Genomic DNA, 13,434 nt, shown 5'->3' with positions numbered 1-13,434 from the left:
CACCAGTTAGCTAGAAAAATCCATCCTGGCTTGTTACTACATAAACATGGAAGAAAGATTATCTAATTTGGTGAGCTGTGAACCTGGTGGTTACTTTAAAACCACACACACAAACCAGTTTCTAGTTCAATAGGCTTGACTGTGCTGTTCATTATTATTATTAGGGTGGCACGGTGGTGTAGTGGTTAGCTCTGTCACCTCACAGCAAGAAGGTCCGGGTTCGAGCCCTGTGGCTGACGAGGGCCTTTCTGTGTGGCGTTTGCATGTTCTCCCCGTGTCCGCGTGGGTTTCCTCCGGGTGCTCCGGTTTCCCCCACAGTCCAAAGACATGCAGGTTAGGTTAACTGGTGACTCTAAATTGACCGTAGGTGTGAATGTGAGTGTGAATGGTCATCTGTGTCTATGTGTCAGCCCTGTGATGACCTGGCGACTTGTCCATGGTGTACCCCGCCTTTCGCCCATAGTCAGCTGGGATAGGCTCCAGCTTGCCTACGACCCTGTAGAACAGGATAAAGCGGCTAGAGATAATGAGATAATTATTATTATTATGTACAGTACATAGTTAAAAGGAGTTAATTTTTAAAAAAGATGCTAACAAAAAAAATCTCAAAACAGTCAAAATCTCTATTTTGACTACGCAATTTTAATTATATACTTGTTAATTTTATACACTAGACTGGGAAAGTTTATTGTACATGAATGAACCCAAAACATTCTCCAATTAGCTTGAGAGAAAGCAAGAGCGCTACCTCAGCACCTCTTTATTTGAGAGATGACAAGCGATCACTAATGTAAAATGAGAAGAAACAGGCTGGGCTTCCAGATTGTCAGATAAAATCAGTGTTCAAAACACCTGTACAACTGTCAATCATTCTTAATTTGTGTGTCAATTGGCTCATCTGCTGTTTTCACTGGAGCCAAAAAGACGACTGCTCTTTTGTGCATTTTTGAATGATAACTCATAGCAGCATACTCTGATGTTAAAATTCAGAGTCCCTACACAAAATGTATTAATGTTGGCAGATCTCAAAACACTAGCTAAGCATACCCAGCCCCCACAGTATCACACAAACTATACCCTGCCCCCCACCTCAAGTCTGTCGTAATTCTTTTTCAGGACATCCTGTCTCTGCTGTAAAATGGTGGCGAATGGCGGGATCTCCAGCCCCATCTGGCTCATGCAGTGTGTCTCACGGATCTGGGTCAAGATCTGGGGGTCAAAGTTCACATACAACTCCTGGCTTTCTGCACACTTGACCAGCAGAGAGGCCTGCAGGCCCACTTTAACCAGCTCAACCTAGAAAACAACAATCATGTGCTTTGATTTCATGTAAGAGTAGTGAAGCAAAAAAAGCAATGCATGATTCATGGTTGTAAATAAAAAGGAATGTTGCTGAATGTAACACGTCAGCATTTCATTCATATGGACTGCTGTCATAACAGTAAATCTAACCTGCTCCATCCAGCCTTGGTGATAAAGCACCTCAAACTCCACCAGCAATTTGGCCATACGATTGTAACTGCGTATGACGCCTTTGGCCTCAGCTGTATCAAGGATGCCTGTGTGCTGCTGAAAGAGCTCCATGGGTTCCTGAATTCTCCGATATAGATGCCGAGCCCAGAGGATTGACCCCGCAATGGGAGGGAGGCTTCGGCTGATGGGTGGCTCCATCTTCTGCTTGCTGTAGATGAGTGACACCATCTCAATGTCACGGCCATAGTTCTGCAGGACCCTCTGGTACTTTTCACTGAATCCCAGGTCTGGAATGCCCAGTCTGGGCAACAAAATCAGAATGTTAGCCAAGCTGGATAAGGTTTTTTACTGGTTGAGAAGAACAATGCAATTTCATTTCAGTGTCTTCCACTGACTAAACTGGCTAAAGTAGATGTGCAAAAGTTATACAATAGTTAATATAATACCGTATGACAGTTTTAATACTACTACAGTTTACTACTACTAAATGAAAATCTGACAGTATCATGGTTTAGAGATTGATGACCATAGATACCACAAGGTACCAGAGTAAAACTGTGGATATTCTGGGAAATAATAAGCAATTATTGGACAAGGTTGAACAAAATATCATGATTTGTTAGTGGCGAGCAAGCAAGTAATTATTTGCCAATGCTGAAGGCAGACCATTAGTTCCAGCAGAATGGCTTTCGATCATAATGTGCATGAGCAGACCATAGGCAGTTATTTGCACTTCGCTCAGCCAATCAAAACAGCATAAAAATAATTTGAATGATAATTGTGAATATTTTCACACTATACACAATGATGATATCTCACCTTTCAAATTTCTTCAGAACATTCAAGGCTCTCTCAGTACTTTGAATTTTGTTAAATGTGTTGTCCATGAACATCTTGAGTTGATTCTGAAACCAAATGGTCTCAATTTAAACATTTCATTCACAAACTGCTGTGATAAAATGTTTTCTATAAGTACTCCTTAATGATCTACTTACATGCAGCTGGGTGGTCTGTCTACAAAACTCCTCATAGTCCTGATCAAAATCAGTCCTCCTCTGGTCTAGGAAATTGTATTGCTTATTTTTCATCGTCAGCACGATATTCTGGATAAAAAACACTTGGGTAGTAAATAAATTTGGCTTCTGTCAACTGCCATTGGCATAAATAGCAAAATTTTAAAGATATGATTGGACAAATTATCTCATGTCATTATCTCTAGCCGCTTTATCCTTCTACAGGGTCGCAGGCAAGCTGGAGCCTATCCCAGCTGACCACGGGCGAAAGGCGGGGTACACCCTGGACAAGTCGCCAGGTCATCACAGGGCTGACACATAGACACAGACAACCATTCACACCTACAGTCAATTTAGAGTCACCAGTTAACCTAACCTGCATGTCTTTGGACTGTGGGGGAAACCGGAGCACCCGGAGGAAACCCACGCGGACACGGGGAGAACATGCAAACTCCACACAGAAAGGCCCTCGCCGGCCCCGGGGCTCGAACCCAGGACCTTCTTGCTGTGAGGCGACAGCGCTAACCACTACACCACCGTGCCGCCCCGGACAAATTATATATACACAAATTTTCTGAACAGCTAAGACATGTTTGGGGTCCAAACAAGTTATAGTTCTGCACTAGACCTAGAAGGCTAATGTAACTAACATGTAACATAAATTTATGACCTTTTTAATTAACTACATTCTAAAATCATAACACACTTTTTAAATTAATTTGACAAGTCAAAATAGTAAGTTAAATGCATGATTGTACATCACATACAGTTTCATGTCCTCCATTTATTCTTCTCTTTAGTATAGCTACATTATATTCTGCATAGAATTAACTGTTATATTCTATATCCTAAAATAATAGCATGTGCTGGATCAAGTGCTATTTTATAGGTTGTTAAATAATGAAGGTATAATAAATAAAGACGTCATTAATAAATTGCAGTCATTTACATGATCATTCCAAATATTGTACAAGTTAAATTCCTGAGAGAATATTTTTGAATGCCAAAAATATTACCATTTAAGCCCAATTGTTTTGAACACTAAAAGACTGGAATTAAAGATCCTTTTAATTTTTAAGTGTCCATTCTTATTTCTTTTGTTAAACTTTACCCAAAGTTTGCATAGAGAAAGTTTGCAAAGTTTACAAAGTTTGCAAGGGGCTTCAAAACTAGGGGTTGCAACCCCATGTGGGTTTACAAATGGGGTTTACAAATTAAAAATGGTTTACAAAATGGGGCTTACAAATGGGGTTGTGAGAGAAACTCACAATCCCATCTTTTGTTTCATTACAAATCATCTTTTGTTTCATTGACTTACAAAAATCACAAATTAATATTGGAAATATTGAAGATGGATTTTGTGTGCTAATATTTTGAAATGCGACTGGGAATCATATTTAGATAAGCAACATTTAAATTAAATGTACTATTTTAGCCCTTTTCACTATCTTGACACTGGTTTAGTTCAGCAAAAAAAAAGACAAATTATGTACTTATGTACTATTCAAGACCACTGTCGAGTACAAATTCATTACAGTATGACTTTTTGTGCTATTCCTATTTTTTCCCCCACAATTTTCAATTCGATTTGACACAGCCCATGACAACAATCATGACGACAGCACAAAATTGTAAGAGCGATGAAGCATGGCAGTGTGTTTAACATGACTGTGCTTACAATCACTCAACATCTCACATTTCCAATTAAAAACTCTGATGAAGAGGGGTATTTTGGCTGTGATGTGCCATTCAGTGAATGTCACTTTTAAAATGTTCTGGATATACTTAAGATACACATGAACACACACAAGCAAAATCAAGTGTCAAGTATAAACACTTCTTCACACTATATCACACTATCTTAGTGTGGATTTTCCTATGGCAACACAACACTCCCCACTAAACTGGGAAGTCACTGCAGGGTGTTTTGTTCACTTATGAATATGTTAGACATGTATACTGCATGTTACTGACATAATAAAATGGTCAAACGTTAGTATTATGTCATACATTTGGAATTAAAAAAAAAAAGTCAGGCGGTCTTGGCTTGGGGTCGCAGAAAATTCAGAATGTCCATTTGGTGTCATTAACTCAAAAAGTTTTGGAACCCCTCGTTTAGTGACAGTTGTGCCTTTGGAAAACAAATAAGACGTATTTGCCACAGATTAGTTCGCAAAATGCTAAATGTGTTTACAAGTTTTTATTCACCACATTAACATTTTAGTTCTATTGCAAAGAGAAAAGAATTGAAATGTAGACACCAAGCAAGTCTTCACTAATGTATGACATCTGAGACAAGAAGAAAGTTTCAATTCCTCCCATACTATTCATTTAGGCTATTCATATCATTACTATTCATATAATTGAATATGTTTCATTATTTATTAGCATGTTAGTGCATGTAGTCTAACATTATCTCATGTTCTGGGTAAATTAGGGTATTGATTCTCACAAAGTTAAACTGTATACTAGATTATCTAGCCCTATTTAATTGCTCAGGATGGCAACTCACTATAAAATATTCATAGTCCGTTACAGACTGCAAGCTTTTACAAGGAACAGATCACACTATTTCTTAATCAGAGTTTGTTCAATTATTCACTGAACACACTGTTCACTGCCTTTCAAGACACCTCTGCAACACTTTTCCAAAAATTAAAAAGGTGAATGATCTCTGCATTGTGATGGGAAGATAAGATGAATGTTAATAGCTTAAGGGTGATATAACGGTCTCCACGGAAATTGTCCTCTTTTGTTATATAAAAAATACAGTAGTGAGCTCAGACTTCTCAGGTAAAAAGGACACATTTGACTCTGAGTGATCTTGGTTACACCATGTAAGGACATGCATTAGAAACAGCATGAGATGTGCACTACAGAAAATACTTTTTTCCTCAGGTTGCGTCCCATTTTTCTTGCATTTCTGCACTCTGTCCATTAGCAGGAGTAAAGCAACAAATTTTAAGGTTAGCCACCAGCTTGAAATGCTCTAAAAAAAAAAAAGATCTCATGCAATTATGGGTAATGCTGTTTGAACCCAGAAATAATTAAATATCTTAAAATGCATTAAATTAATAAAAATACATTTTTATTCAGACTTGTAATTTAATGCCAATCAAATATTGCAATAATTTTCAATGGACAAACCTGAAATCTGGTCGCCATTGTTTCCAAACCCTCAATTTTAGAGTCCTGAAGGGCTGAGTAGGTGTTGATGGTGCTGAACATGGTTAGTATTTTGTTCAGGCGTCTCTGGAAATTGTTAAACCTGCCAAATATGTACATCTCGCTGAAGTCAAACTGTCGCTCTGATGTACTCTGCTCCAGGTTATGCTTGGTCTTGTGGAAATATTTCTGGTATTCCTGATAAACAAATTAATGCTTTCATAAGAATTAAATATCAACAACTAGTTACATGTTTTAAAATGCACTGGTTAAAGAAGTAGTAAATGGCATTCATCACCACAAGTAAATCCATCATGTAAAATTCTGTTACCTGGTTTAAACTAATGGCAGCTCGGAGCTTCTCTGCTACCACATCCTGAGGTTGGTCCCATATTGTTGCAGAACCGTTGTTAGTGATGTAGGCCTTGCAGGCTGTTATCATCTGATTTGTGACCTGAAAATAACAGGTTAGGATTAGCCTGAGTATTAGAATCATTTGTGCAAAAAAATAAACAGTTTATCCAGATAATTTGGTAGACCAGAGTATTTTCTGGTTTAAATATTCAAAATAAAATTTGGTAAGTAAAGAATGGTCCAGCAATGCTTTTGTACTCCAAATGTAGTTGATCAGCTATGAAGCTAACATTGGTACAGCCCAAAAATCTCCATTTACACAACTCTTGGGTGAGATGGACTTGTGTAACATGCTTGGAGGCAGAGCGCATAGACTCCGTGTTTATTTTGGGTAACATATGGGTTATCTAAGGATAATTTCATAGTGTGGGTTAAAACACAGATATATCATTAAAAAGGATAGTCCAAATTTTAAGCATGGTAACACAGGCACTAGTCAGAAAACAATAGACAAGAAACAACACTCAGAAATCCACAATGCAATTGGCAAGACTTTGCAAAGAGGAATAGAAACAACAGGATTAAGGAAGGTCTGAACATGAGATAGGTGCACATATTCGGGAAACAAACCACTGATAGGAGGAGCAGGGAGAGGACTGGTGCTAAAAAAAGTGAAATATGGTCATAATATAAACAAAAGCACATGGAGAACAAAAACAAAGTCAAGTAGTGTTCGTTGCACTTGGAACTGCAGCACACACTAAGATTCATGACAACAGAAGGTGTATTTTAATCTTCATCTCATCTCATTATCTCTAGCCGCTTTATCCTTCTACAGGGTTGCAGGCAAGCTGGAGCCTATCCCAGCTGACTACGGGCGAAAGGCAGGGTACACCCTGAACAAGTTGCCAGGTCATCACAGGGCTGACACATAGACACAGACAACCATTCACATTCACACCTATGGTCAATTTAGAGTCACCAGTTAACCTAACCTGCATGTCTTTGGACTGTGGGGGAAACCGGAGCACCCGGAGGAAACCCACGCGGGCACGGGGAGAACATGAAAACTCCGCACAGAAAGGCCCTCGCCGGCCACGGGGCTCGAACCCGGACCTTCTTGCTGTGAGGCGACAGCGCTAACCACTACACCACCGTGCCGCCCGTCATTATTTCATGGAATCTTATTTTTAAATCACTGATTTTGTACAGTATTAGGGATGTTCTATATTTTGACTACCTGATGGATCTAAAAAGTAATACAAAATGTGACAAGAAGAATTGTCCATCTCTTTCTCTTACTTTAAGAAAAAGAGTTGTGATCTTCTCTGAGATGTTGTCATAACGGGAGGTGCTGTGAATCATCCGGATTGCATTTATGAGCCCAGGAATGGCCTCCACCATTGACACCTGTTTTAAGAAACAAATATGTATGAAGTATCAGAGTTTATCACAAGTATAATTATTATCAGTATAAGAGATAATAGCATGTATAAGAAAGCACCAGTCCTTTAGGAAGAAAGCTTTTTGGGTAGTTAAATGGTTGTGTAACATTATTCTTTGTCTTACAGGGTCACTGTTGTAGAGGGGGTCATAGAACCTCTCAAGTGTGTAGAGATACTTCACATTGTCCTTGGCTTCATTTGCTGAATCTGTGATTCTGATGTCCAGTTCCTTCCAATCCTGGGAGAGCAAACCAATAAAGGCATCCTGTGAGTGGGCGCTTTAATTATCTACCAGGAATAGACAACTTTTCTCCAATGAGCTTTGGAGAATTATCACCTTGATGAGTTTGGACTTGGCCATCATGAGGACACCCAGCACAGCTTTGACGCTGGGGTTCTTAAGCTGGTCCAGAAGGTAGTTAAAGCGAAACATGCGCTTCTTCCAGTAGTCCAGCTCATCTCGAGGACCCAGATCATCAGTCACCTTCCTCAGCTGGTCACGTTCTGCGAGAACCTTATGAACATGAACAAGAACATTATTATGAATTAGAGCATCTGTGACCAGTCAATGCGCTGCTCACATTCATTTCCTCATTTCTTTTACCAGCTCGATCTGCTCGATCCAGATCTTCATACAGGCTTCAATCTTCTCCATAGCTTCAGTGCTGTGGGCCACTGCTGTGTAGTCTGAGGGGCCTTTAAGGGTTTTCAGATCAAAGGTGTCACACTCTTTGAGGTTCACCTGGGAGATGAGGAAAAAAAGGCACTTAACTACAAATGTGACTTTTACCAAAGACCTTTTTTCACATTTCCACTGTTCATGTTCACAGTGAATTATGTTTTTAGATACTACTGAGGATCAAATGTCCCCAAATAGATGGTAAACAAAATAGTTGTTGTTTAACAAAAAATTAAATAAAAAAAGAGACAAAAAGTTTCCATTTCATTACTGAGGTTAAGATGAGGGTGAGGTTTAGGTGCAGGCACAGCGTTAATTAACTGCATTAATAATTATGTCAATGGAAGTTCCTCACAAGGATAGTGAGACAAACATGTGTGTGTGTGTGTGTGTGTGTGTGTGTTTTTTCCCTGAGCTACCAGCTGCATCAATATTTTTCAGTACGGAAATATATGGGGCTGAAAGCCATATGAAAACAACCTTATATATAGATTCCAGTCTTTCACATTTCAAATATTTTCCACAGAAGAAAGTGGACTGATTTCAGAATAATGGGTGCAGGTGTGTGTATGCATCACCTTCTCCACCAGGCTCTCCTGTGCCCCAGTGAGCACTGAGACAAAGCTCTCTAGAGAGCTGATAAAATCCTGTTTAACCGAATGAGCCTGAGGGCTGGACAGCTCGCCCCAGCCATGGGTCATGTTCCTCAATGTGGGGATGAAGATCTTGGAGAACAGCTGTTCCACACTCTTCAGCAAACCCACTCTGGTTGTGTCCATCATGTTGAAGTTCACATCCTAACCAAGAGCATTGTGCAATTTCAAAAGAACATTCTGTAAAGTTTATGAAAAAAAATGCTCATTTGAGCTGCCTTGTTTCATTTTCTGGTGCTTTTATGACAAAGTTTCAAATGGTCCAAAAGAAAAGTAAATTACCTTCAAGATCAATGTGTTTCTAAAAAGTATAGTTTATATTTAAAAAAATGTTCAATTTATTCAAATACTAAATGAAAAATCGTATCCCTTTTCCATCTGTGATGAGTCTTCACTTGTTACTTAGTGCTTTAGTTACACAGTTTAAAAATAAAATGTCACAAATATAAAAAGAAAAAGAAATGAAAATTACAAAGATGGCATATGTGTCCAAAATATAGCCTAAAAATGATAATTATTTAGTTTATTCAATTACAAAATGGAAACAATGTCCCTTATGTAACAAATTACATAACAAAAGTAAATAAAAAAATTTCAAAAATAAAAGAAAATGACGAAGAATATCAGCAGAGCCCTCTACAAGGGTGGCCAATAATTGTGAAGATGAATAAAAAGGGTGAGAAAAAAAATCCACCATTTGGTGAAAAATCCAAGCTTTAATTGAAACAAATTTATTCAGAGAAAAACAAATCCCTCAACAAGAAATAATTATTTTCAACAAAAATACATGTGCCACCCCTGGAAATTATAGTGAATGCAATGTAACTGAAGCATGTTTCCCATTTAAATTGTAAATTTTTGAGTTGATTTGCATTTGTAGGAACTTATAAGCTGTAATTCATGATGTCCCAATTAACTGAGTGTGGCAGTGAGGGGTGGTTGGTAACATGTGGCGAGTTACACGTGTGGCTCTGTGGGTCTTTCTGATATCCAGTAACAAGAGATAGCTTCATCGTGTGTGTGTGTGTGTGTGTGTGTGTGTGTGTGCGCGCGCGCGCGCATATATAGGAGTAATCACTGAAAAGTAAGCATTAAAAATAAAAGCGCATCTTGGATTGTAGCACCTGTCTCTAGTTCCTCATTATACCACCTCAAGGAATTGTTACACTGGTGTCAAAATCCAGGACTGAGGAACAGAATGCCACTATGGAGTCCGAACCAGAGAGCTCCTCCAGACACTCACCAAAGACCTCCAGTGCCAGCACCAAGAACTCGTTGTGCTGTTCTTCGAGCAACGGCAGTGCTTCCAGGCTCTGCTTGATGCCCAGGCAGATGATCTGGGGCTTGGTCCAAGTCAATGGGTGCTCCAGCGGTCATTCCCGCAGCCAGTGTGCTGGCCCAACTGGTGAAGACGGGGCCGCAGGACAACCCAAAATCCTTCACTGAGCTGTTGAAGCGTGTTGCAGAGGCGAGCTTGTGGCTGACCTCACAGTGGGTGGCTCGCCTGCTGCCACTCCTGTTGCTGGAAGCCCAGCTCACGGCTTGGCAGCTCATAGCCACCAGCATGCTGGAGTACCCCAACCTGAAGCGGGCCATACTGAAGTGGGTCAGCTGCTGCCAAGAAAAGCATCACCAGGGCTTCCGCAGACTGGAATACGGCAAAGTCGGCCACCCATTGCGTTCATGCAACAGCTCCGGGACACCTGCCAATGGTGGCTGCTGGCAGGTGAGTATGATGTTGAGGCCATCATCGATTGAGTGACACTGGCGCAATTCATCAGAGAGCTACTGCACAAGAAATTGACATGGATCCAGTGTTACTGGAGGAGGCGGTCCGGCTGGCAGAGGACCACCTAACGGTGTTTCCTGGAGTAGCATCTCCCGTAGCTTCTCTTCCTTTCTCTCTCCTTCCCCCTTCCCTACCCCAGCCCCATGGAGACAGGGGCCAATTCCCCTAATACCCACCCCCTGCACTCATGTCTGTCCTTGTGTCTCTTCACCCCTTTCTCCTTCTGTGTCTGTACTACAGCTCACCACCTCTCTCTCTCTCTCTCTCTCTCTCCATAAGTGAACCCATCCACACCCACTAAATTCTGGAGAAACTCTGGGCAGGAATACCAGCACAGCAGGAAGGCTGGGATTTCCTGGGATCAACACAAAGGGGTGGAGATTCTGATTCACATACCTGATGCACTGCAGGCTTCCCCAAATTGAACAGGAATGTACTGAGGCTCTGTGAGTATTCAAGGGGGTACACATCAGGCTTTGGTGGATTCTGGTTGTAATCAGACCTCCATGCATCAAAGCCTGATTCAGTGCGGGGCACTGGGAAATGCACAATTGGTGAAGGTGAGGTGGGATGTTCACAAATATCCACTAATGCCTGCCACTATTCATTTCCAGGGAGAAAAGCAGTGTGGAGGTGACGGTTAGTCTGAGCCTCACTTATCCTGGGAACAGACTGGCTGGGGTTTAAAACAATAATAAAAACCAGTTAGTAGTGGATGGGTCCTGCATTAGCACGTCACAGGGGAATCCTGGGGCAACATTGGCTGGGGAGGCGGTCTGAGGGCCGTCCGTGTCAGCTCCATGTCATGAAGACATGGAGAGGGGGAAAGTCGGCCACCCATTTGCGTTCCTGCAACAGCTCTGGGACACCTGCCAGCAGCCACCATTGGCAGGTGTCCCAGAGCTGTTGCATGAACGCAAATGGGTGGCCGAGTTTGCCGTATGCCAGTCCGTGGAAACACTGGTGATGCTTTTCTTGGCAGCAGCTGACCCACTGCAGTATGGCCCACCCCTCCTCTTGCTCTGGGGAATCCATCAGGGGATTTTCCATTGGCACAGACATGTGACGAGTCTCTGAAACATGCTTTTGATCAAATGAAAGCAATTAGTCTGGAGGGTTCGACCATCAGTGTTGTGCTTTCCTTTCCATATTTTTGTATTATTAAGGATAGGCTATAATCAAGTGATGCAGGACACTCAGACTCAAGAAGAGACAACACAGTTGTTGGTCCCAAAGAGCCGTAGGGAACTTTTATTCCATGCGGCTCATCATAATCCCATGGCTGGGCATCTAGGTCAGGACAAAACATTAAATCATTTCATGGCTCATTTCTATTGGGCAGAGATTTGTGCCAATGTCCACAGGTGGTGTGTGGTTTGTTGCAAATGCCAGCTGGTAAATCCAGCAGCCACGCCAAACATGCCATTGCACCCATTACCTTTAAATGAGTTCCCCTTTGAAAGAATTAGTGTGGATCTCAGATCGGCTCATTAAATCAATCTGCGCACAGGTATCACTTTGTGTTAATCAGTACCTGGAAGCAGTGCCGCTCCGCAATATTTCTGCACATAGTGTTACAGAGGCACTCTTCCACATTCTCTCCCGAGTTGGGATTCTGAAAGAAATCTTGTCTGGCCAGGGCACTACTTTTATATGTCATGCACACTACATGAATTGTACAAACTATTGGGGGTTAAATCGATTTGTACTAGTGTTTACTATCCTCAAATGAATTTCTCTTTTTTTCCCCACTGTGAAATGAAGTGACTTCACCAAAAGTTGGATTTTTTCAAACACTTTTTACTAATCTTTACAAGGGGTGCCAATAATTCCACATCCAAAAATATAGTCTGAAAAGCAATTTGCTCAGTTTACTAAAACAGAAAATGTACCAGTTATGTTGAGTTCCTATTTGAGTCACCTTTGTTTGTTAACTGGCACTTTACCGCAATTAATGTGACCAAAAATATAGTCTGAAAAGTAATTTGTCCAGTTTAGTCAAAAAGAAAATAAGAAAATTATGTTTCTTTCCCAAATGAGTTTCTTTGATTTTTTTTTTTTTGTAATTTGTTGGAATTATTAAAATAAAAAAAGAAACAAAGAAAGAAAGAAAAAGGAAAAAAGGGGGTGGGCTACATGACTTTTTTTTTTACTTCTGAATCTTTAAATCAGAATCATTCAGCTTTACTCAAATGGAAAATTCCTGTCCTTTCCTTTTTGAGTTGCATGAACTCATTTATTTTCGTTCAAACATTGTTTCGAGTTTACTGTACATAAAAAAAGGTCAACAACACTGTGGCAGCGGGGGTGTGGTCAAGCGTCGGTCTGTGAATGGAGGGCGGAGTCAGGGAAGGTAAGTGGCAGAATCACTGCACCTGATGTGAGTTAACCTGTGTTTGTGTGTCTTCCCCAGTGACCATGCCCTAGAAAAGGAGAGAGAGAGCAGAGAAAGGGAGCTCTCTCCCGACCTGAATGCATGTGTGTGCATGTGTGAGAGAGTGAATGAGCTAAAAAGCCACCTATATAACCGAAAATAAAAGTTTCTGAGGACTCAGTTCTGGCCTGCCGTGCTTCTGTGCTCCACCCACCTGCTCTGGTTCTACAGTGGTACCGAAACCTGGGATGGAGCGCAGAAGGAGACAGCCTCATGGAGTCCTCCCCCTTCAAGGACCTGGTCCATGCCCTCGCCTCGGCCCAACAGAGGTCACCCTCCGGAAGGAGCAAGAACAACGGTTCGAAGCCCTGGTGCTGGCACAGCAGGAAGATCACCAGGCATTCCGCCACCTGCTCGCGTCGGCGGGGTCCACCATCATCACCGCCGCGGACCCTCCCCACTTCACCCTAACGAAGATGGGTCCGCACA

The 13,434-nt window shown here is 41.3% G+C and overlaps 1 protein-coding gene across 1 annotated transcript in view; it reads right to left on the bottom strand.

Moving 5' to 3' along the window:
* LOC132886222 (dynein axonemal heavy chain 5-like) overlaps window positions 1–13,434 on the bottom strand; it is a 768,703-nt gene that overhangs the window by 738,605 nt on the left and 16,664 nt on the right. The window contains exons 5-16 of the mRNA XM_060920790.1: window positions 8,708–8,926; window positions 8,055–8,192; window positions 7,788–7,964; window positions 7,575–7,688; window positions 7,308–7,415; window positions 5,983–6,105; window positions 5,634–5,849; window positions 5,390–5,416; window positions 2,469–2,576; window positions 2,293–2,378; window positions 1,453–1,774; window positions 1,090–1,296 (exon numbers count right to left, since the gene is read on the bottom strand). Of these exons, the coding sequence (XP_060776773.1) occupies window positions 1,090–1,296; window positions 1,453–1,774; window positions 2,293–2,378; window positions 2,469–2,576; window positions 5,390–5,416; window positions 5,634–5,849; window positions 5,983–6,105; window positions 7,308–7,415; window positions 7,575–7,688; window positions 7,788–7,964; window positions 8,055–8,192; window positions 8,708–8,926 (1,845 nt within the window). The remainder of the gene's footprint in view (window positions 1–1,089; window positions 1,297–1,452; window positions 1,775–2,292; window positions 2,379–2,468; window positions 2,577–5,389; window positions 5,417–5,633; window positions 5,850–5,982; window positions 6,106–7,307; window positions 7,416–7,574; window positions 7,689–7,787; window positions 7,965–8,054; window positions 8,193–8,707; window positions 8,927–13,434) is intronic.

The sequence above is a fragment of the Neoarius graeffei genome, chromosome 5 (assembly GCF_027579695.1).
Source record: "Neoarius graeffei isolate fNeoGra1 chromosome 5, fNeoGra1.pri, whole genome shotgun sequence".
Taxonomy (NCBI): Eukaryota; Metazoa; Chordata; class Actinopteri; order Siluriformes; family Ariidae; genus Neoarius; species Neoarius graeffei.
Note: the sequence above shows the minus strand (reverse complement) of the source record. Positions and strands in the feature narration are given on the sequence as shown.